This window comes from Lepisma saccharinum, chromosome 4 (assembly GCF_977018435.1).
Source record: "Lepisma saccharinum chromosome 4, izLepSacc3.1, whole genome shotgun sequence".
NCBI classification, from domain to species: domain Eukaryota; kingdom Metazoa; phylum Arthropoda; class Insecta; order Zygentoma; family Lepismatidae; genus Lepisma; species Lepisma saccharinum.
In genome coordinates, this window is record NC_139232.1 from 85,739,605 (window position 1) to 85,765,043 (window position 25,439).

The window sequence follows — 25,439 nt, forward strand, 5'->3', positions numbered from 1 at the left end:
TGGAAACGTCTAATATCTGGCCTGCAGAGTGCTGCACTCCAGCAGGATGAGCGGGAAATAGTTGTAGAAGTACCTATTTGTTACGGTAGAACACGAGCAGTCAGTCGAGCAGTGGACATGGTGACAGTACGTCCAAGTTATTTTCTTAACACCCTGCATCTATTTCTTTAAACATTATATAAATCGTTCGCTGAGATTTACTTTGCACTCTAATAGTAGACATAGAAACATGTTATTTTAATCACAATTAATGATACACCGTGATCTCATGCCATAACAACAGTGTTTTTCTCTTTTATGATTCCAAGTTACCGAATGTCATTTTCAATATTGCATAAATACAATACACCTAGCTGCAAAAGAAAAATAGCTTTATTGCGTTTGGTATTAGACTATTGCATTGGATGTTGTAATGCAAGAAGACATTTGGCACGGATATGCACAGAGAAACCAAGCCTTTACTGTCGAGCTGTCAGTTGTTGCTGTCTAGACATACAACTTGCGAATCATTTCTCGTCATGTTGAGTTTCCTAGTGTTACTTTTAAAAAATATATATTTGCCCACATATTGGAAACACATGCGACCTTGAGCTTCACCTTGTTACTAGGTTATTGGGGAAGTTGACTATATATTCTAAAGAACTTTCATGAACATTTACTTTCTCTGAATATTCATTCGTAGAAGTAGACAACTAACTGTTTCAACAATGTTTCTGAACTTCGTAGTTGTCATTGCCATAGCCATAATCATTCTGGTTCTTGTAAGTATTAATGTTTGAAAATAATTCATGAAAATTTGTGTAGTTTCAATTGGAGTTGATTTTACAAACAGCTAAGAAATTAAATTATGTCGTATTTTTTTAAAAATATTTATTAATTTGAGTTTACTTTTTAATATGTGAGAAGTCTTTTTACAAATATACAATGGTTGTATTATTTCTGTCACATACAACTGTTTTTAACTGTGTTTGTTTTTGAGGAGAGACTGTTACAGCCATGCACTTTTCAAGCCCTCCTCGATGGGATTGTAATGAACTGGTCCCGGTTTCGATTCCTGGTGGAAGTACATTACGCAGCGTTTCAGATTACACTTTAAACTGTACGTCAAGTTCCAATTAGCCTATCTCAGCATAAGGGAACCTAAAACAAACCTTTCAAATTTAAGTAATTAAGGACATTTAATACTCTTTCCTCTCAATTTATCGGAACGGGTTGTAGATAAAGTGTTCTCTCATATTCATTTTATGTATGCATTAATTAAAGTATGGTCGTCACTAGACTCACGTGCATTTGCACAAGGCAAATTGTAATATTGTGAGTCATTTTAAGAGGAGTTTTCAATTGGAACTATTGTTAGTGCTGATTTTGAAATTAGAAAAACAATAATTTATGAAACTGATTTCTCCTCGGAAAGAACGAAGGATACACTAAGGGTTTCTGAATTCAAATGTTGTCTCCTAGCCCTTTGTGCTACTGCAAAAAAATATATTCTGTAAATGCGTGTTTGATGATGATAGCAAAACGTAAAGTAATCTCTATATACCTTGTATTTATTCCCTACTACTATTACTTATTTGTACTAAAAGTGTGTAGTTTTCAGCTACATGTTGAGATATAAAAATGCCCATGTGGAGAAGGAAAAAAGTTTTATTTTTGACTTTGTGTACCACCCTCGTATATTATTTGTGACGTCCCCCAAAGTTTAATGCTGTAACTTCTTCTTACAAACACTTCATTGTATGTGCTAATTCAGAAGATTAATGTAAATTGCACCTCCACAATGGTGTACTGGTAACGTCGTTGCCTTGTAATCAAGGTGTTCACGTGTTTGAGACCTGCTGTAGGCACATAGTGGTTCGGATCTCACCTAAACAGTAAGTTCAACTCCGATTATGCTATCTCTGCATGACGTGGACTTATAAACAAACAAATTAACATGAATTTCTTTAATAAATAATTGTGATAATAAAATAAACAAACAATAACTTTTGTTAATATAATTCTGTAACAGTAACAGTAAAATTTAAGAAAAATAACTTTCCTTTTTTAAATTTATGATTTCTGTTTTCAGGTGGAAGGAAATAGTTTAGACAAGAAACATTACAGTGGATATAACAAACATGGAGGATATAACAAACATGGAGGATATAACAAACATGGAGGATATTTGGGAGGCTACCAAAAGTACCCGGTTGGTTCAAAATACCCAAAGTATTAGCGACTATCACATCAACAATATGTACAACCACAAAATCCTCAACAACATCCGCAAGGTCAATATCCCCCTCAGTACCCACAACCTCAACCTCAATATCCTCCACAGCAAACACAAACGCAACAGCAATATCCTCCATCGCAACCTGCACAACATCCCTAAGCAGAAAGTCCTCCTCAACTACAACAGCAAACGCAAGAACCAAATGCACAGCAAGCAGGCCAGTAACAGATTGCCGTAAATGGAAAAGCAAGAAAGTTGGTGAAATTTTAAAAATGTTTAAACATTGTTAAAAATATTTGTTTTACAAATAATATATCTGTAAATAAAGCATTTATCAAGTGAAATTGCATTTTTACTCTGAAGGTAACAACAGTTTCATACTAATATTAAATATATTTTCAGATCCAATTGTATAGTTATATTAACATTTCAAGTACTTCTATTCGATACTTTACAAGGTTAGTTCCATGGTTTTATGGTACTCACTGCCACATGAGTGGGGCCCAGCCTAACAAATGATTCTGAATTGTTGTTCATGTAATTAGTTACAAAATGTAGAGAAACATTTAGACATTTTCAAATTAGATGTATATGTGGTTGGAGAAATCAGTGAGGCGTCCCCCTCCCAACCAATAAAGGACCCAGAATTTTGAGTACAATGACATTGATTCTTCTCCCTCACTTGAATCTCACAACTCTTACAATGCTATGTAACAATTCCCAATTTTCTTGAAATAAATTCTGGTCATTAGGCTTATTAGAAAGTTACAGATATACAAGATTTTTAGACATCAACAAGTAATACGTTTATTGTATTGTAAAATTTAAAAAAAATCAAAATATGAAGGTTTTGAAAGTTAACTTGAGATGGCTATAATTGCATGTGCCATTAGAATACCATAGTACTCGATATTAACATAGATCAAAGAGTAAAGAACTGAGCACACAATTTAATGAATATAACATGAAAAGTGAGGTAATTAAATATTCTCCCACAAAGGGAATTAAAGGAGAAAATACCTAATAATATAGTAAATAATAAAATATATTAGGTATGTGCCTAGGTACATAGGTTCCATTTTCCCTAACTTTGTAGGTTGTTGTTTTAACCACTACATTACAGATAGTAACTATATTGAGATTTAAAAGTTTTCTGAGGAAGACAAGAAAAATGTAGCAGAGGTCATGGCTAATAAGCTGTAATGTCTCCCTCTCTGTGTGGTTGTTTGAGATATGTAAGTTTCATTTTCCTAAACAATGTGTTTACAAGAAAGGACACTACAACACGTACACAACATTCTTGTCGTCAGTTAAATGCTTTGAGGTACAGTGTAGTGAGATTCATTTCGCAAAATTAAAAGTTCACCGGACAAGAAAATTAGTCATTTGTATCTGCCTAATATCATGTAACACCTCCACGAGCATGGAAAACAGCCGCAATTTGCTGTGGAACGGACCGTACGAGGTTCTGGATGTAGGTGACATCATCAACCACTGCACAGATCGGACAGATTGGACGTGTAGGGAACATCCCCAGATTGAAAAATGAGGGAAGTGCAACAAGACGTCATTGCAAATTTTAGCGAAGGAGACTCCAAAACAAGCATCATGGGAACAGAAGAGTTCACAACAATAAATGTACTGGATAAGATCAGGACTGAATGACCAAAATAGAGGAATCAGTGTTTAGATCTTCCAAAAAAGTCCACGAGAAAACATTCGGAATTCCAAAGACAACCATGCACATAAAAAATAATCTACCGGGTGATCTGTTTGAGATGTCAGAAAAGTAAACCTTTATACACAAGAGGTTAATGTACATATCTGTGAGCAACTTGTAATATAAGCACAGAGGTTGTAATTTCCGAATGAGTGGAGGTTTACTAACTTCAGCTGCGGGGCGGCAGTAGCATACATGGAATACTCGAAAACTTCGCATACCATACGACATACTGTGTGCGCTGTTGTGCCGTGATCACCACCTTTGTTCCCATGCACATTAGCGCCGCCATGTGGCTGAATTCGAAACTTACATCCTTTCTGCTTATATTACAACAAGCGGCTCGGAGGTACGTACATTAACCTCGTATGTATAAAGGTTTACTTTTCTGACATCTCAAACGGACCACCCGGTACTTTTCAATCCTATCGTCCTGTGTTTATCAACGAGCTTATACCGATGCTGATTTCGAGAAATGGAGTGCCGTCTACTGACATTGTGGATCGCTGACTTTGAAACTTGTTCTGCAGGAAGTAACAAGACATACGGACCACCTTGCAGATTACATTTTCCAATTTTAACAAAGAAAGCTCACATTAATTAGAGAACACTCCAACTATAATTTCGTCATTAAAAGGTTTGAAATACAGTTCGTAGTTGAAGAGGTTTAAAGGTCAAGAGGAAGCAGGACATATTTTTTTTGACGCGCCAAGTGCCGTAAAACGAGAGCTTAGAGCTGAAACGGTTGCAGCAGCTATTTATTTGAAAGGACTGGTCGATTGATTGATTGATTGATTTAGTTTATTTTACTTCGCGTTTTGTGCCTCTAGGCTAATTTGCGAAGATGGGGATGAGTGATGAAATGATGAAATTGATGAATGGACATTCACAAACAACCAAGCCCGACCGGGATTCGAACCCGGGACCCTTGGCGTCGCAGCGCGATGTGCTAACCACTCGGCCACAGGGTCGGGCAAAAGGAAGGACTGGTCGAACATTGCATTTTCATTAAACTCTGTCGTACCATTTTAAGATGGTAGGCTTTAAACTTTCCGTAACAAATTTTTAAATGGTTGAACGGTTCACGTACCAAAGATGATGTTCACAATTTCCACTCACTGAAGTCAGCGGTAATCTTAGCAGTTCAAAACTGAGCGTCAAGAGAGATTCTCAGTTACTTTACGTCGCTTTTCTACATATTGGATAAATCGTGGAGATAAGAATGAATGATGAATAAATGAAACGGTGATAGGAAAAACCAGGGTTCGAACTTGGGATATCTGAATGAGTAGCGCGTTACAGTGTCCACACGTACACAGAGGTAGGCAGCAGACGATATCAAAATGGGATCGACCGTTTACACACACTTCAGATTCCGTATCATTCTAAAGAATGATGGGATCAGAACCAGTCACTTTGCAATTAATTGCTGGGTGATGTAAGCTATTCATCATTCATCCTCTGATGAGAGCACTCGTCATTGGCATGACGAGTTAACGCTTGGCAATACGAAAGGTACAAATAAGATTAAGGAACTAAACTGCAGAAAAGACAATGGTCACTCGTTGGGTTTTCTGAACCTTTGAACCTGAATCATGGCTGGGTGTTAGGATAATTACCTGTCTATCTGATGAATTATGATGAATAAAATATACGAAGTCCTCTGTTGGCTTCTCTCTTGGTTGAGCGTCGTCTCACTTCTGTCTCACTGCACTCCTAACCTCTTCTCCCTTCTCAACTCCAATCCAAAGTCCGTCACCTCCCAGCTTGTCTCCTCTCTATATCCCTAGGCCATGGAGCTCTTCCTCCATGCCGAATCGTGTTTTTAATTGCCACTATGCAAACCGCCGACTCCATAGGGAGAATAAACTACCTGTTTCCTGAATAGCTCAGGAGGTTTGCATAGCACAACACTGTGCATTGTTTAACTGCCTCAGAGGCTGAGACAACTGAGAAAAACAAGTGAATGCCCTGGTCAACGTGAAGCATTCAGAGAGGCTTTATAAAATAAATCTTATATCATATATCATATATCATATAATCTTAGGGATGGATACGTTCTACCGCCGTGGAGAAAATTTTCCATGTTGAAAATTTAAAAGTCAAATCGCAAAACTTGACATGACCCAGGTTCGCCAATTCCATATATTTTCTTAGAAATTTCTTAGGGATTGATACGATTCCAGCTTCATCCAACTTGGTATCTGACTGAGACATTATGTACATTACATTACATGACATGTACATTAGCCGAGGTTCACGATATTTTACAATATAACACTCAGCTGCTGAAAATGTAAGACACAACCAGGAGAGACATTGTCTTTATTTAATGCAACTATCGGAATTGATCATATGTTTTGAACACATTTTTTCTATTGGTTTCTGTTGAATTCTTGTGTCGGTTCGCCCGACCCTGTGGCCGAGTGGTTAGCACATCGCGCTGCGACGCCAAGGGTCCCGGGTTCGAATCCTGGTCGGGCTTGGTTGTTTGTGAATGTCCATTCATCAATTTCATCATTTCATCACTCATCCCCATCTTCACAAATTAGCCAAGAGGCACAAAACGCGAAGTAAAATAAATTAATTCAATCAATCAATCATCTTGTGTCGGTTCTACAGGGTGTATGTTTCAAATTTCCAAATTTACATTTGTCTTGTAGAAGACTTGTGCTTACATATACGTGATATTCGGGAATGTTTCACTACATTTCCAACAACAAATATTTCGTGTCTCATAGTTGATAATATAATAGTTCTATTTTTTATTTTTCTATAGACCAGTATTTAATTTTAGTCGGTTCAGACCGGGTTGCATGGAATTTTCAGTCACTGAAGAAGCACACCCACGGTCAAATCATAAGTGATACATACACAAAATGGGTCACATATATTCAATGGTTTATTTATATTTAATTTGTAATATACAGTAATGGTTGCATTAAATTACGCTTATGAAATATCCGTTGGCTAACTGAACGCATAAAATTACCATTTATGTTTTCTCTGCAAATGTTTAGCTAAATGATTTCAAGAATAATTTAATTCCATACGCCACAGCACCCCCCCCCCCACACACACACAGACAAACATATTTCATAATATCCATAATTAGGATATTCGGTGAGTTGATGCTCGACTTATAATACGAGGGTCACTATTTATATTTTGAGCCTAACAATCAAAAAACAGGAATTTGGCATTGAAAGGTGCTATATTGTTTTTGGAAGTATTCTCCTTTATGGTCAATACACTTTTGCATTCGTTCGAATCATTTGTCAAAGCAGTTTTTACAATCTTCTTGAGACACCTCCATAATATGGTTTTTGAACGCATCAACGGCGTCTTCCGCCGACGAAAATCGTTGTTTCTTGACATTCGGGAACAAGAAGAAGTCATTGGGTGCCAAATCAGGACTGTACGGCGGATGACCCATCAATTCGATTTTTTGACTGTTCATAAAGTCGGTTGTTAGACGAGATGTGTGACAGCTGGCAATTGTCTTGATAAAGAATGATCCGACGGCGTTTGTTTGTTTTCCGTATTTGACCGAAGACCTCTGGCAAACAAATTGTTGTGTACCATTCAGAGTTGACCGTTCTACGTTCCTCTAAAGGCACAGTTGCCACATTACCAGTTTTCCCGAAAAAACAGCCGACCATTTGTTTCGATGTGCTTCGAGCGCGAACAACTTTTGTTGGATTGGGTTCATCTTGAAACACCCATACAGTCGACTGCTGTTTACGTTCCGGCTCATATGCATATATCCATGATTTGTCACCTGTTACAATCTTATATACGTCTTTTGAAGCACCACGATTGTATTTATTGAGCATTTGCTTGCACCAATTGACGAGAGCGTCTTTTTGAGTTTTTGTCAAATTGTGTGGGATCCAACGAGAACATACCTTTCTCACAGCTAAATGATCATGTAATATTTTATATATGCTGGTGGAACTAATGCCTATGGTTGCCTCAATCTCACAATATGTCAATGTTTTCTTGAACAACAACTGATTTTGGACGACCTTCGCGAATCTCGTCGGTGAGCGAATGGCGGCCACGATTAAATTCGTTATACCAGCGTTTCACAGTGGCAAAGGATGGGGCTTCATCGCCAAATGTGGAAGTAAGTTGATCGATGCACTCTTGTCTTGATAATCCACGTCGAAAATCGTAAAAAATCATCGCACGAAAATGTTCACGAGTTAATTCCATTTCATTGTTGTCGCGCAATCTCCAAGGCAACATAAACAACACAAATCAAGCTATTGACAAAACATTTGAAGTACGTTATGGTCAATAATGCCAGACGATTCCGTGCAAACGTCAAATTGCGCCTAACTTCAATCAGTATTGCCAAGGCTCAAAATATAAATAGTGGCCCTCGTATCCACAATTTTGAAATACGACATCGTGGGCAGCTAAGATTCACTTAGCACTCTGATAATAGGCCTAAAGTGAAAATCACCAACCCTGAGACCTTCTGTAATCAAACCGTCTCACCGATTCGATGTATCACTCCGCGTCAGACCTTCCAGCACGCATAGAACTCGCCATGTTGAAAGTGGCACTGCTTCCTTGCTGTTCACATGATTATTTTTAGAAAATAACCAATGTTATAAAATATCATTATGTAGACAAATCTCTAAGCTCATTGAAAGTTACAATGCATATTTCTACAAAATGTTCACACTTATCTTGCCTTGCCATGTCACCAAGTTATTTTACGAAGTGCACTATATTTGGCGGAACAAAAATTGTTATTAGGATGCTCGTCAAAGTTTCCAAGCGCAATAAATTTACGAGCTTTCTTTGTCTTGTTTTGATCATCATCCAATATATATAAAGCCCCAATCCCACCACTCACTCACTCACTCACTGACATAAATGTTCTCCATGAAGGAAGCCCCGGAGGCGAAAAACGCCCGATTACGACCCCCCATGAAATCGTCCCAAAAGGCCGAGAAAATTAAAAAATCTCTCAATCGGCCCTTCCTTAAGGGTGAAAATGCCCTTTTCTCACGTCCTTAGCAACCGTTGCCACGGGCATTTCTTTTGCACACATTGTTTCCTTCAATTCCTAATTGTCCAGCTACATTATATTTCTCACAGATCAATAGCACACAGATGAATGAACTCATGGTTTTGAAAAGGTGCCTGAAACAAGTGTGAAATCTACATAATAAGGAGTTTCAGCCCAGATACAATTACGTATATATTGTTATACTCAATGCGTAAATATCTGCATCGTGCTTGTTTCAACTAAATGTTTAGGGGGTATAATGACATGCAATTCCTTAGAGCTTGCCGTGCTTGTTGTTCACCATGGAAACGGACGTTGCTAGGGAACTTAAAGAAAGTTTATTTTCACCCCGAATGCTACTGTAAGGGAATTATGCTAGAGTTTTCGATTGATTGATTTGGTGTTTTAAGTCCACTTTGTGCACAGTATTAGAGTTTTCGAATTTTAAAATGTGAGCATCAGAATTCATTGCAGAGGAGAGATAGAAATTTGCGAAGAATGTAGGAAAACATTTCTTTATTTCAATTATGTTTAAAAATGTAAAACTGACTACAGAAGTAAAATGTTACTTTTCCAATTTAGTGTCGCTATTGAATTCGTTTACATAAAACATCTAACTAACTATCCTGAAACTGTTATTACTTACCCAGCTTATTATTAACAAACAAACCAATAATATTTTGATTATTTGTACATATTACAGCGCATACACACATAAATTTATGTTCAAAACATTCCAAATAAGCGAACCACGTCGGCGAGCGCACGAGACGTGGCCACAGGCCACGTCGAAAGTGCGCGAGTCCAATATATATATCGCCCCAATCCCACCACTCACTGACATAAATGTTCTCCATGAAGGAAGCCCCGGAGGCAAAAAAATGCCCGATTACAACCCCCCATGAAATTGTCCCAAAAAGCCGAAAAAATTAAAAAAATCGTTGAATTGGCCCTTTCTTAAGGGTGAAAATGCCCTTTTTTCACGTCCTTAGCAACCGTTGCCACGGGCATTTCTTTTGCACACATTGTTTCCTTCAATTCTTAATTGTCCAGCTACATTATATTTCTCACAGATCACACACAGATGAATCAACTCCTGGCTTTGAAAAGGTGTCTCAAACAGGGGTGACATCTACATAATAAGGAGTTTCAGCCCAGATACAATGACGTATATATTGGTAAACTCAATGCGAAAATATTATCTACATCGTGGTTGTTTTAACTAAATGTTTATGGGGTATAATGACATGGAATTCCTTAGAGCTTGCTGTTCTTGTTGTTCACCATGGGAACGGACGTTGCTAGGGAACTTAAAGAAAGTTTATTTCACCCAGAAAACTACTGTAAGTGAATTATGCTAGACTTTTCGTACTTTAAAATACAAGCGTCAGAGGCAAGGTAGGAATTTTAGGGAAATGACGAAAAATAAGTATTTTCTAATTACTTTTAAAAATTTGAAAATGACAAAAGACGTAAATATTGCATTTCCAATTTAGTGTCGCTATTGAATTCGTTTATGCAAGATATCAAACTAATTATCTTGAAACTGTTATTACTTACTCAGTTTATTATTAAGAATATTTGTACAGTGTCTCTCAAAAGTTTTAGGACAACGACATTTTAAATTAGGCAACCCAATTTACACAAGGCGTTGGTGGGTTGCATGTACAGTTAGGCTCAATTTCAGGGTTGCCACATGCACAATAGATATTTATAAAACACGCGAAAGAAATAAAAACAAGTATTATTGTATAATATTATTAAAAATATCACTATTTTATCGCAAGTGACAAAATTATTTCTAAAAAAAAAAATAGGTTTTCTAGTATTTCAATGCTGACGAATCTACAGATAGGAAAAGAGGTGAGAGAAAACGAAAGGTGACAAAGGGGAGGAGAAAGAGAAAGAAAAGGAGAAGAGGAAAAGTAGAATAGAGAAGAAAGAGAGGATAGACGAGGAGAGGAGAAGTAGTGAGGAGAATGGAAGAAGATTCTAGGAGAGATGAGGAAAATGGAGCAAAGAAGAGAAAAGAGAAGGAAAACGAGATGAGAGAAGAGGAGACGAGAAGAGGGGAGTGGAGAGTAAAGTAAAGGAGAGAAAAAGACAAGAACGAAAATTAGAGTGCAGTGGAGTCGGAAATCTAAGACAGGAAAGGAGATACGAGGAGTGGAGATGAATGGGATGGAGATAAGATGCGAGTAAAGTAGGGAAGGCGATATGAGATAAAAGCAGAGCAGAAGGATCGGAGAGAAGAAGGAGAAGGAGAAGAGAAGAAAATAAGGGACTGAAGAGAAGAGCTAGTTGCGAAAATGTCTCTCTCAGCGTCAAGAATTGATGCATTGGTCAAATTATCGACATGAAACATTCAATAACATTTTGAAATGTATTGGAGAATGTATTAGATCGGTGCGAAATGCCTTTTGGCTTAGTTCAGAGCAAAATAAAATCTTCCATGTAAGATCTTTGATTTTACCTGCGATTATGCCACTAAAAACATGAATGTAATTTTAATATTTATAAGAATCATCAAATTTTTGTCCACTTCTCGGTTCGTTGAAATGGAGATTTTGTAATTTAATATTTACCCTCCCCCCATCGTTAATTCCAAACTGAATCATTCCGTTTCACATGGCGTGGACAATGAACACAATCTGATAGGTCTAAAACTTACGAAAATTTTCTGCCACCGGAAGGGTTTGAACCCATGACCATCAGATTGACAGTCCTGAACGGTAAACACTACCCTACAAGCTTTCGCTCCTAAAATTAAGTAGAAGGAGCCGACCAATGTGAAATGTAGATGCAACTCTCCTCCTACATGTAATGTGCATCCCATACTACAAATTGGCCGTTGTTTTACCTTACGTAATGTATCCAGTAACAACGCCGGATTTTCGTGTGGATTATTTTACTTGTATGAGTTTGCAATGCTTTCTGCATGCACATGGCTTTGTTTACAGAAGGTCTCAGGGTTGGTGATTTGAACTTTAAATATACATTGAAAAATGAACTTAAAACATTTAAAAATATAATTTAAAATTATATTTTCGTTACATAAAAGCGATTTAGATTAGTTTAGGTGAGATATTTTCCTCGCGTAGACGATACATACATAGAAAACGTTATTTTACTCACAATGAATGATCGTATGCTATAACAATGGAGTAATTTTTATAACATCAAGACACCGAGTGTCATTTTCAGTTTTCCACAAATACACATACACCTACCCGCGGTAGAAAATAGCTGTGTTATGTTTGGAATTAGACTATTGCATTGGCTGTTACGGCATTGATACCGAAGAGAAACCAAGCCTTTACATTCGAACCGTCAGGTGTCGTTGTCTGCAGACATAACATGCAAGTTCTTTTTCTTTGTGTGATGTTGAGTTTGCTAGTTGCCAAAAAAGAAAAAAATGATTTGCCCATATCTTGGAAACATATGTGACCTTGAGTTGTTCCTGGGTGATTGCTGCGGAAGTTGACTATATATTCTAAAGAGCTTCCATGAACATTCACTTGCTCTGAATATTCATTCCTTCATAAAAGTGTACAACTAACTGTCTCAACAATGCTTCTGAACTCCATAGTTGCCATTGTCATAGCCACGTTGGTTCTTGTAAGTATATATTTTTATATATTTTATGTAAATTTCTGCAGTTTCAACGCGAGTTTACTTCTTGAATGTGACAAGTCTTTATCGAATGCTTGAATACGTCTTTCAGGCCATTTTTCATTAAGACACTGTCGTTTCCATTTTCACGAAGTTTTATTGAGTGTAGATGATTCATGTGTGTTTGGAAGATATCTTGTTACAACTCTGCACCTTAAAAAGGACCTCTTCGATGGATGGTGTTAGCTCATTCGCCTTGTAATCAAGCAGCCCTGCTCCGATTCTTGGCGGAGGCACATTGCACAATGTTTCTGATACCACTTTAAACTGTAGATCCCGGGTTCGATACCCAGCGGAGGCACATTTTAAACTGTAGGTCCAGTCCAGATTAGCCTTTCTGTGCATAAAGTGGACATAAAACAACAAATCAATCAATCAATTTAAACTGTAGGTTCAGCCCCTACCAGGCAAGTTCGGAAGGGGAGCAAGGGGGGACACCCCCACCTAATAATGAAAGTCAACACAAATTAATATCTTTTACACAACTAATTTCATTTCAATCTCAGTAATAATATTTTAATTATTGCAAGGGCATAGCAGGAAAATGATAACTTCAAACTAAAAGGGACAATACTATTATGGAAGAAAATGTGCCTCGTTTGTACATAAATAATTATAGCAAAACCTACTGTAATTTATCATTTCTCCACATCTCTATGTTTTATTACCTTCTAGTATTGTTTGTTTAGAGAAAAAAGTTTGTACCTTTCAGTTATATGTTGTAAAAAGAAAATATATATGCAGAAAATGATATTTTTTTCAATTTTCGAGTTTAAGAACCAATCTAATATAATTTTACATTACTTGCGATGTTTCACAAACATGACGATGTAATATTTTCTTCCAAACGTTTAATTGTATACGGTAATTCAAGACCTTACTGGTATTTAATATTAATTTCTTTAATTAGTTGATTGTGATCATAAAATACAGGTTCAAAAACTTTGGTTAGAAAAATGTCTAATTTATATTTTCAGGTGGAAGGAAATAGTTTAGACAAGAGACATTACAAAGGATATGACGGGCATGGAGGATATTGGGGAGATTACCATAATGGTGGTTCAAAATACCCATCTTACCCACCACAATATCCACCATCATATCCACCTCAATACCCTCAAAAGGAGCCTCAAGGTCAATATCCCTCTCAGTACCCTGAACAGGAACCAGGTAAATATCCCCCTCAGTACCCTCAACAGAAACCAGATAAATATCCTCCTCAGTACCCTCAACAGCAACCAGGTAAATATCCCCCTCAGTACCATCAACAGAAACCAGGCCAATATCCCCCGCAGTACCCTCAACAGCAACCAGGCCAATATCCCCCGCAGTACCCTCAACAGCAGCCAGGTCAATATCCCCCGCAGTATCCTCAACAGCAACCAGGTAAATATCCCCCGCAGTACCCTCAACAGCAACCAGGTCAATATCCCCCGCAGTATCCTCAACAGCAACCAGGTCAATATCCCCCACAGTATCCTCAACAGCAACCAGGTCAATATCCCCCGCAGTATCCTCAACAGCAACCAGGCCAATATCCCCCGCAGTATCCTCAACAGCAACCAGGTCAATATCCTTCACAGCAACCTCAAACGCAACAGCAAAATCCCCCTCCACCGCAACCTGCACAGGAACCTCAAGCAGAAAATCCTCCTCAACCGCAACAGCAAACTGAACAATCCGAGGGACAGGAAGGAAATCAGTAATCCGATCATTACAAGAGAGATGATGAAACTTCAAAAACGTTTTCTTTCGAGAACAAATGAAATTAATATGGCATGTTGATGGACATATTTTGAATATTAAACGTAAAATATTTGGATTGCAAATAATGTATCTGTAAATAAAGCATTTGTAAAGTGAAAAATTGTATTTTTACTCTGGAAGTAATAGCCGTTTCCTACCATCTAACGTATTTCCAGACACAATTGTACGTATTAATATTTGCATGTAAGCGAACCCTCAGTACTGAATGCCACCTTTTGAGCCAAAGCGACACGACAAGCTGCACATGTTGTCGCTTGTCGTTTGCGTGTAATTTAGGCTGAGCCTAAATGACACGCAATGGCGAGCATTTTGTCACCTCGGTTATTCGCTAATGTTCGGTGAATGTATGCTTGTAGACTGAAGGGGCCCGTGTCGTTTGTACTTTACGTCTGATAACTCCACAAGGGTTGACTAATTCCAATGCAGCAGCTTTAAGAACATTCTGATTATTAACACCAATGGAAGAAATAGAAAATGCTTGGTGATGTCATCCCGAGCTTGAGACTTCATAGTCTAGGAAGGTGCTTAAATCCACAAAGTACAACATAACTTGGCATAATAAGATAAAATGTACACTAAACGGTCTACATTCAAAATTGCAACAACAAACCTTACATAATTTCATAATACCCAGCGAATAACAGTAACAATAAATAAATTCCACAAGTTCAATGACAACAAGATCAATGTGCCAGATTAGTCCACAACAATACTTGCGAAGACGTTACGATATGATGTCATAACACAATTTGCATGTTGAAAATAAAACACAAATATCTTCCAACATGGAAACTCACAAGTTGCACGGGGCGTCAGAGTCACTCATTACCAAGCATTGTACGACCATTAAAATTTACATGGACATTACTGAAACGTGATTCACGTTATTATACTAGTGAATGTCAAAGTATAGTATAGGCGCGAAGCAATTTGAGAGGAAAACAAAGTTGCCAATTCAGTAAAAAAAAAAAAAGTAAAGTGCTCCCCTGTGCTTAGCACCACGCCATGAAGACGTATAGGGGGTGTGGGGGTAACGTCCCACACTTTCTTCATCCGGTCATGAGTGGGGGTGATGTGATCAGCATCACGCCCCTGACCGCCTTTACCCCCCAGGGTTTCCCCCAGGTACCCATGTTATTCGACGCTGGGTGTGCGCCGAGGCGGCTTCCAACGTTAGAAAAGTTCCCGGATTTAAACCGGCCGGGGATCGAACCCGGGACCTTGAGCATGGTAGTCAGACGCGTTACCGACTGACTATCAATTTGAATACGTATAATTACAATAGCCTGATTATAGAATAATTATTCAGATTCATAGTATCCGATTATTTAGAATCTACGTATTTCAGTGTTTACAATTCTGACATGTGATTAGTGAGAAATGTTAAATTTTTTGTTATTTAGCGGCACTTTTCTGCCACTTTCGGCTTATCGCGACGATGAGGATGAGTGATAATTAGAGCCCGGATTTCCATGCACAAACAAACAGCAAAATATGCATGCAAATATGCACGAAAAATATCAAAAATATGCACTAAGATATGCATGAACAATTATTTCTTTTCCAAACATCTTACCTTAATGACCTCTGTTGCAATGAACTATGAACGTCTTCCTTAGGTTTTCTTCTGTAAACCCTCTGCGTTTATCAGTGAGAAACGTTTTGTAGATCGAGAAGTTCCTTTCTACATCAGCAGAAGTCACTGGTGCATGTGAGAAACACCAAACTTCCTCCTCTTCCAAGTACACATTTTCACCATTCAGCACATTTGCAATGTCACAGATTGTTCTGTACCCGGGATTTTTGTCTAATACTTGGCGAAGTTTTTCTGACGCTATTTTGGCGACACCGTGAGTTTCACTGGACAAAGTTTGCGATACTTCGCCCAACAAGGAGAGTGAATGCTGCAAAGGATTATTACGGGACTCTAACTGTGTAATAATTGCAGGTATACTCGAGAAGTGGTTGTGTATATACTTAATTTCGTTCTCAATGCCACTTCTAGAGAAACATTTCTGTGACACACAAATAGCGGCTGCGTCTTCTGGTTTTAGTGAGTCTATGACCGCCTTCACTTCATTGAAATTTTCTGCATAATACGACACAGCTTCTAGCCACGAGCCCCATCGTGTATAATACCGGTTGCGGAGGTAACGGAACATTTTTCGCCAGTTCGCGAAAGAGACGTACTCGCGAAGGAGCTTTCACAAATACTTTCTTTACATTTGATACAAGTGCGTCTACTTCCGGGTATTGGTATCTGATTATTTCTGCTACGCGATGAAGACCGTGTGAAAGACAAGTCAGATGGACTAATTTAGGATACAACACTTTCAAACCAGATGCTGCTTTGACAATGTACGGGGCCGCGTTAGTAACAAACAGTAGCACATTGTCATACTGGATATGATCTGGCCACAACAAAGTTAACGAATCGTTAAAAAATTTGGCAATTGTGGAATGATTCACTTTCTCAAACACCTCGATATTCAGTAAGTACGGTTTACCACTCGCCTTCATTGCACCAACAACAGCATTGCAAACACAACCGTCCTGCTGCGTCAATAGTCTCATCGATAGACACCCATATTTTCTCGTGCTTCAACGCTTCCCGAATTTCTCCCATGACCTCATTAAAACAAACAGGCACATAGTTTTTACGTAGCGTTGATTCATCTGGCGCCTTCCTTCCCGTGTACTTTTCAAGGAAACCTCGTAGATGGGCATTGCTCAGTTTCCACAAAGGAATATTAGCACTCACAAACGCAGAACACAGATCTACATAGAATGTACCACTTACTGTGCATTCAAATGTTGAATTAGTGGACGCGGTAGTAAGCAGTTGTTGTCTACTGCGCGATCTTCTTTGAAGGGCTTCCCTGTGTCTTGCTGTATTGACATGTTGAGTAACTTGAAATTTCTTCTCTGCTGAAACTCTTTTTTCGCACACCACACAGAACAAAACTGACCCATCTTCTGTAAATACACTACTTCCAAATTCTTGTACGTATTTACGCAACAATACCGCCTTACTTGATTTTTCAGGTGGCATGTTTAACATAACACAAAATAACACTTACACGTTCTTGAACTCCTTTGATACTGACAGCAGAAACCCTTTCCACATAGTTGCCAAGTCGCGAGAAAGGCTTCGCGCTAGTTGACAGTTGTAAAAGCATCAGAAGGTGCTAGATCGCTGTTGTTTAAAAAGCGCTACATAAAATGCTAAAAAAAAACTTTAAAAATTATAGTGTATATTGTATATTAAATTGGTATATTCGCCATTCGGTTATCGCCGTGCAGTCGAAAGTGAATTTACCAACAATTGTGGGCAACAAGTTCAACGCTATTATCTCTTGATAGACTATGAAATATGCTAGTATGTAGCAATAAAATTCGAAATATGCCTTATCCTGCAAAGTTTAAGAAATATGCATGCAAAACAAAATTTACTCAAAATATGCACTTATATGCGCTATCATATGCGTCTCAAAAGACTCTTTACAAGTTCGTCGGAAAGAAAAATATATTTTCCATAAGATTTTGCATGCTACATGAAACATGCATTTTGCATAGAAATCCGGGCTCTAGTGATAATTATGTGAAATTGATGAAGGAACAGTCACAATGAAGACCAATGAACAGGCCGGGACCCGAACTCAGGAAATTTGGTGGCGAGTCCGAAAGCGAACCACTTAACTCGGTTGGGCGCCGAGGGGGCAAAACCTTCTACTAAATATATTATACTATATTGTATTATATTAAGGTACCTAAACATAATATGGCCTAATACCCAATATGGCCTATTTGCTGTTCCCAGGTAGTTACATAGTCAATTCAACAAATGACGTTAGCATGCCATTTATACTGTCCGAATGACGTGATTGAACATGTTGGCTGTACCTATAGTACCGTAACTTGAAGACCAAGAAGTGAAATAGCTGGACCTCGTGAATGTGTTCTACGTGATATAATATTGCATAGTCAAGGTATTACTTACTTCATCTTCCAAGTGATACGTGTTTATATCTCTAGTACATATTATGATAGCTCATAATTTGTACTTTACAACAATTAACTTAGTTTAATCTTTAATCTAAAGTCCTGTTTATAACGAAGGAGAAAAGAACACTATGTACGGTGTTCTCAATATGGGCTACATAAAAATATATCGTGTAAGACATGCGCAAATGTGACATTTGTTACACTATGTTCACGTAGTGTGTGTGTGTGGAACTCAGCAAGGATGATAGAGGACCTTTCAATTAGCCAAACTGTGATGTATAATCCATGGTCTTTTGATAACAAATTGTGACATGTCACTCCATTCTTTATTGATTTGTAAAGAATGTTACTTATCTGTGCATATCTCATGTTATTATGTAAATAAAGTGTAAGTGTATCAAGATACTTATCTACCTACAAAAACAACATAATTGTACTTCGTTTGCAATGTCTGTTGCATATTTTGATGTGGAAGAACAAAATATATGACTAGGCCATATTGGGTACATATGTACCCAATATGACCTAAACGTAACTTTTTAATAAAATATTCCCTGCACCCATGTTATTATTTGGAATTAGCTCCAATTTTCAGTAAACGTCAAGAAATGTTCCCTCTTTTGAATCTTGCCACTAGTTTTATCTTTCTGACTTTGTACACCATCAGAAAAAATCGCAAACTTTAGATCAGCTACCTTACGTAGAAGGGACACTTACCTCTGTTGTGTTGGACACGTCTCAGCATATTTGGTCACCTTGGATGTTGATGTTCTCAGATGTAGGTAGGGGAGCCGGGAGATTAAGATTGTTAAGATAGATAATCGCCATCTAGAAGAGGAGAATGAAGTTATTGTATACTTACTTAAAATGGGGATAAGGATGTCTAAAATAGACAAAAATCAGAATTTTATGTGAATTTTCTCTTAAAAGGTAGAAGAGGAAATATTAGGTAATTTTTGCTCGAAATACATATACGTATTTCAGAAATTAGAGGCATAATTTAAATTACATTTGTCTTAGACTGCTACACGGGAGACCCGGAATTTTTCCGGTCCTATGCCTGCATAAAGTGGCTTCGGTGCTCACCTAGCCTCAAATCAATGGGTACCTGGGGACAACTCTGGAAGTAAAGACAGCCGGAGCGTGGTGTTGATCACATCACCTCCAAAACTGCCGAGATCGAGAATGTGTGGGGTCCTACTACCACATCCTCTAAATGTGTTTTCATGGCACGGTGCTATATGCACGGGAAACTTTACCATTTTACCTTTTTGTCTTACTCTTTATAATATGAATGCGTCAGGCTTTAAGTAGTATCCAGAGAACATATTAAGATAACGTAGTGAATGATATTCCAACTTGATTAATATTTCAATACAAAAGGAAAATACTCAGGCTACAAAAAGGAAATGTTATGAAGTGAAAGGTCTATTTGTCAGTTATACTAAATAATCCAAACTAAATTATAGACTTACTTAACGATCACTCGGAATTAATATGGATACATGGTTAAAATTAAGATGAGTAGTCTGTAACAATATTTATATAAATATAGGTGTATGAATATAAAATAATAAAAATCGATATTTCAAAAATCAAATAGCAGAGGTACAGATGTGTAACTTGGTTTATCATTACAACGTGTCATAAATCTTCTTGATTGGTTTCTGTAAAATAAATCGTTACATATTGATGATACGAGGTAAGCTGCTAACCAGGAAGAATAAAATTTGTTATACGCAGAAACGTCGTACCAATCACTACTTTCTTACTACATCAAGAAACTTATTTGGTGAGTTCATTAGAGAAAGTGTAAACAACCAAATGCCGATTTATCAATTTCTGATTAGCAGCCCGGATTATAACACGGTTACAAGTAGTATTAATTCAGTATTTTTAAAGTTTGAAAAAAATCTTTCCTTTCAGCACGGTCCAGTCAATTGTTTTTGTAATGATCCAGCTCCATCTGTTGACAAGAAATAGAAGATATTCTGATTTGAACATGGTGAAAGAACAGAAGTGGAAAATGGAAGATAATTTAGTTTATGCTTTAGTTTCATCACTTTATTTCAAAGATAAATCGGGGAGGGAGTTGAACCACTAACACCTCTCTGTTTGTATATATTCGCTTAGGAAGAAAAACAGCCCGTTTGTGAAATATATGTTAGCAGTTTCTTATTGGGTACGATAAGACGAATGATATTCATTATAATTATTACGTAAACAAACAACAGATTTACAGGTGTTTCTTTCAATCTGCAACATGGTGTATCACGCAGCGTACACATGAGCGTCTTGTTTGCATTTCATCTTCCTAGAAATGTTCTCTGCAGGTGTTCAACTCGAAGAAGGGTGACCTTGACATTGAAGAACAAATGGTAGATAGCTACTGCTGGAAAAACATGCATTGCGCAAGTAAGTTAAGATTTTCTGAATGTTTTCTTGCATCTGTTCCAAGCGCTTGACGAGACTAACATGGAGATCTCTGCCAGTTTCATTTTCTTCGTATTTGTCGCGAACTTGGTAAGATCTGTTCAACTATAGTGAAATATTGAGACAATTGTAAGTTCCACTACATAAATTAATTCGTAAGCGAGGTATGGTAAAGTTGGAGGTAAAAATATTACCAATCAAATTTCCATCATCGTGGTTATATTCTTTGTTTAAAGCAGTGGTAGCTTCAAGAATCAAAACAAATAGCCAAACAAGCTGTTGATATCTGCACCAGTGTAGTCCTTAAAAACACGTAGAATACACGAAAAATAATAATGAAATTACTGGTGGACAATTTGTCGCGAAACACTTGTGCATCCCACTATAATACTAGTTGTATATATTGCGTTCGTTTTGGCTTTCGGCCGAGATAGCGCGTGAACAACTTTGAACAACTCTTATAACACAGGTTAGTAGGCTACTCGTTGTGCAGTATAAATACAGGGTTATTACAATTTATTGGAGCGGTTTCATGAGTTTCCTGTAGCTATAATATTTGACATATTGCCATGAAATTTTACAGCAATGTAGAAAAACTCGAAAAGTTTTCTTCGCTTGCAGGCGTGTTTCGAATTTCTGTCGGGAGAGCGCAGCACCGAGCAGTGAGTAAAGATGGCGACAGGCGCTGAGAAAGCTTATGCTGTGCTGGAATTTCATGCATAGGTATCAGTCGGTCAAAACAGTGCAACGACACTTTACAACAAAGTTCAAGAAAGATGCACCGAGTGCATCATCACTATAAACAAGTTTTTCACAAAAACCACCATCTTCCATCAGTTGTTGCATTCGTGTAGCAATCTCCTTACGAACCACTTCGTCATGGGGAGTGAGGGTTTGTACCAATTATAAGCGGTAAGGCTTCTGTTGCAATCGTTTCCGTAGGATCTTCCAAGCGGTTGGTTGTAGAATGTTCAGCTCTCTGCTTGCTTGAACTTTGTTCTAAAGTGTCGTTGCACTGTTTTGACTGACTGATATGCATGAAATTCCAGCACAGCATAAGCTTTCTCAGCGCCTTTCGCCATCTTTACTCACTGCTCAGTGCTGCGCTCTCCCGACAGAAATCCGAAACACGCCTGCAAGAGAAGAAAACGTTTTGAATTTTTCTACATTACTGCAAAATTTCATGGCAATATGTCAAATATTATAGCTACAGCAAACTCATGAAACCGCTCCAATAATTTGTAATAACCCTGTATAATTGTCTACATGCTAAAGATATATGCGTAAATATCACGCGCTATCTCGACCCAGAGCCAAAACAAACGCACTGTAGTTGATTGATTGATTGATTCAATTCATTTTACTTTGCTTTTCTGCCACTTTTGGTTAATCGCGAAGATAAGGATGAGGTATGAAATTGATGAAGGGACACACAATACCCATACCCATACCACAATTCAAACCCACACTATGCTAACAATTCCGTCACGTGGGCAATAATATATAGTGTATCTAGTGGGTACATGTAATAAACATTTTTACTCAGAATGTTCTACTGCATGCAATGCAAGGTAAAATAATTGAAATGAAACGTACACGAAGTAGTTGACAAGCTATGAACCAGGAACAGTTTAATTTCAATCCTATAGGTTTGGCTGGACTTCGGGCCATCGCCAATGATGCCGTTTTCGAAATTTCCTCTCCTTTAGAAACAGCTATGATATTCCAAATTCTGAAAAGTTACACCTGTTTAGAATTCATTCTAAAGCGTTGGCGCGAATCTTCTCGCTGTTTTCTTGATAGTTCCAATAGTTTATTAGGCTTACGTAGCCACGAAGCAACTGCGGCCTTAAACCACGTACGGCGTAAAGAAGAATTACTGGAAATAGTGACGGATAATGTGCCTATTAATACTTACGCATTCCACTGTACGTGCGAGTGTCTGGTAGGATAACAATAGTCAATTGCCCCCTTGTTATTTTTCATTCTTTTTTCTTCAATATCGTATATTTTAAGAGTGGGGTTGTGTTGATGTTAGAGAAGAAGTTACGCTCTGCTTGTTCATTGACACATTTCTTTCAATTCTTGAACATCACATTGTAAAATCAGAGCGAACGAGAAAGCTGATTTACAGTGCGTCTATTAGCATCTTTGAAAACCATTTTCGTTTAGGATCTTTTTTCTAAATACATATTTCATTCATAGTTTTCTTGAATTAGTTTTTGCATTCTACGCTATTAATTAAAATAATGAAGTTAAGAGAGAAAATAATTCCTTGTATTAAGCGATTCCTAATATGTGCACATAATTCTTTTTGATATCTGAGGTGTGTAAATAAATTTAAAAAAATTCCACTGAAACTTATTTGGTCAGTCCATTGGAGAAAGTGTAACCAATGAAATGCCGATTTGTCAGTTTCTGAGTAGCACACCGAATCATATGATGGTTACAATTATTAATTTAGTATTTTTAAAATTTGCAAAATCTTTTCTTTCAACACGGTCCAGTCAATTATTTCTCTAACAATTCAGTTTCATCTGTTGACAAGAAATTCCGGATAGCTATTGTGATTTAAACATTGTGACATAACAAAACGTGACAATGGAAGCTAATTTTAAATGCTTTAGTTTCATAAGTCTACGTAATACGCTACCCTCAGAAGGAGACCATACGAGTCTCTGGAACGCTGGTTTTTATAAAAACGAATTACAGTGGTTAAAAACCAAATAATCCACTCAACCGCCATTAATAACTTACAAAGAAGTGTTCTTTCATGTTTCAATACACTACTAGACGCCAAAACCTGATAACAATATTTTCTCTATAGTCTTAACTGTTTGAAGATTGTAATTTAGGATATTCAGGACAAACCGATTATATTATTTTCCAAACCCTAACAGTACATTCGTTATCTCAGAGTCGCCAATAAAAACATACAACTGCAGTGCCACAACAGGCCTGATGTGCACTACAAAATTTTCACATGTTTTGTGAGATTTCTGTTCCGTTCCTAATCACAGTTTCTTAAAGGTAAAATGTGAAAATAATAAAGTTTCAAAACATTGTAGCTTCATGTTGGACATTCTGTATGTTACTCCCTATATGTTGGGCTGATATTTTGTTGAAACAGATATCGTGGAATTCTGTATCAGATTTATTTATTGAAGCATTTCAATATGACGAATCTTATACCTAGCATAACAGTGGTGCCAACTAACATGGACCTCTCAGGCTCGAACTCACTCAATAATTTGTCGTGTTGTTGCTATTATTTGTTACCGTAATTCGATGTAGACAGATTTATTTTTAAAAAGTTAGGATGCAATATTGATGCGCATTAATAACATAATATATTGCAGGGAGGATTTATTCCATTTTTTGTGAATCTATAATTCATGTGCTTGAGCCCACACATTGGTTTGGAAAATTTGGCGGCCCTGCAGCGTAACAAAAATTTCAACCCCTTGATACGTTTGTTTCTTGAAAATGTTATATGGTTTTGCAGTCACATGAATTCGAAATAAATTATTTTTAAAAAAATATTTAAGGTTATATTTACAAATCTTCTAAATGTATCTGTGGCTCTAGTAATCATGTACTAATGGAAATTATGTAATATACAAATTATTATGTATTGCAGGTTCATGGTACTTCGGCTGGAACGATAAGACAAGGCTCCCTTGGTTCAGCAATAAATGATTACGTCAACAGTATTGTACAGCAAGTGACACAAGGTGTTCACAATGCTGTAGCACAAAGTATGCATCACGTTAACAACGCTATAAGCTCCGCAAACATGCAACAAGCTACTGCTGTGCAACAAATTAATCAAGCTTTCCAACAATGGTTGTCCAGTGAAAATCCTCAGAATTTTTCAGTTCAGAATTATGTTTACAGTGGACAGTTGCCTCAATACATCAGTCAGTCTAATTTTGCAATTCCTGGAGGTAACAATCAAAATTTACATAATTTTGTGTTCCAAGTTAACAATGGGACACATCATGTACAAATTGCAAGTCAGTATCGTCCTGAAGGAACCAAATCATCAGAAACAACACAACAAGGAGACGGATCTAAGTAAGCAGAAGATGTAGGAAAAACCGGTGGCATTAAGAAAAATAATAAAAGAAGGTCAAAAAGAAATAAAAAATATAACCAATACACGTAAAAGATGACAGTAACTTCATAAGTCTACAAAGTGTTGTAGATAACAATAGAAAATATGGACAAGCAGATTTCTATAAGCGTCGTTAGTTACGACTGACAATGTTTGTAAAAGAATTATGGTAACAAACGGAATTACGTTCTTTGAGGAAAACTATTGTTGAACTATTAATTTCTAAAACTGTTATGAGTAAATATTAAACATATTAATTTCATTAATTAAATTCAGGAATATTAAACTTTTAATTTACCATTAGACTAATTACATATAAGTGATACTTGGTCTATGCTGATTTCAATATCATAAATTTTAAAAGGATAGTTCCATGAGAACATCCTCATTTTCCACGACAGCCAAACCCCTAACTTTCCCGTGTGTATCTGCGTTTCGATACGCTCAAACGGAGAAGTAGGGGGTGAACTCTGCATACACC

General features: G+C 37.3%; 3 protein-coding genes across 3 annotated transcripts; all 3 read left to right on the forward strand.

The window, feature by feature from the left end:
- The first annotated feature begins 658 nt into the window (after positions 1 to 658).
- LOC145987246 (uncharacterized) lies at positions 659 to 2,509 on the forward strand. The gene is made up of 2 exons (XM_083121765.1): positions 659 to 761; positions 2,072 to 2,509. The coding sequence occupies exon 2, from the start codon at positions 2,121 to 2,123 to the stop codon at positions 2,454 to 2,456; it is 336 nt and encodes a 111-aa protein (XP_082977891.1). The 5' UTR covers positions 659 to 761; positions 2,072 to 2,120; the 3' UTR covers positions 2,457 to 2,509.
- Positions 2,510 to 12,476: 9,967 nt separating this feature from the next.
- On the forward strand, positions 12,477 to 14,492 carry LOC145987247 (uncharacterized). Its single transcript, XM_083121766.1, has 2 exons — positions 12,477 to 12,582; positions 13,614 to 14,492. The coding sequence occupies exons 1-2, from the start codon at positions 12,535 to 12,537 to the stop codon at positions 14,340 to 14,342; spliced, it is 777 nt and encodes a 258-aa protein (XP_082977892.1). The 5' UTR covers positions 12,477 to 12,534; the 3' UTR covers positions 14,343 to 14,492.
- Positions 14,493 to 20,817: 6,325 nt separating this feature from the next.
- LOC145987248 (uncharacterized) lies at positions 20,818 to 25,179 on the forward strand. The gene is made up of 2 exons (XM_083121767.1): positions 20,818 to 20,931; positions 24,482 to 25,179. The coding sequence occupies exons 1-2, from the start codon at positions 20,884 to 20,886 to the stop codon at positions 24,920 to 24,922; spliced, it is 489 nt and encodes a 162-aa protein (XP_082977893.1). The 5' UTR covers positions 20,818 to 20,883; the 3' UTR covers positions 24,923 to 25,179.
- Positions 25,180 to 25,439: the final 260 nt, after the last annotated feature.

Excerpts from the sequence above, each read along its gene's own strand:
- LOC145987248 (XM_083121767.1), top strand. The coding sequence starts at position 20,884 with ATGGAGATCTCTGCCAGTTTCATTTTCTTCGTATTTGTCGCGAACTTG. Across the intron at positions 20,932-24,481 it reads TCGTATTTGTCGCGAACTTG|GTTCATGGTACTTCGGCTGG; the intron begins GTAAGATCTGTT and ends TATGTATTGCAG.
- LOC145987246 (XM_083121765.1), top strand. The coding sequence starts at position 2,121 with ATGGAGGATATAACAAACATGGAGGATATAACAAACATGGAGGATATT.
- LOC145987247 (XM_083121766.1), top strand. The coding sequence starts at position 12,535 with ATGCTTCTGAACTCCATAGTTGCCATTGTCATAGCCACGTTGGTTCTT. Across the intron at positions 12,583-13,613 it reads TCATAGCCACGTTGGTTCTT|GTGGAAGGAAATAGTTTAGA; the intron begins GTAAGTATATAT and ends TTATATTTTCAG.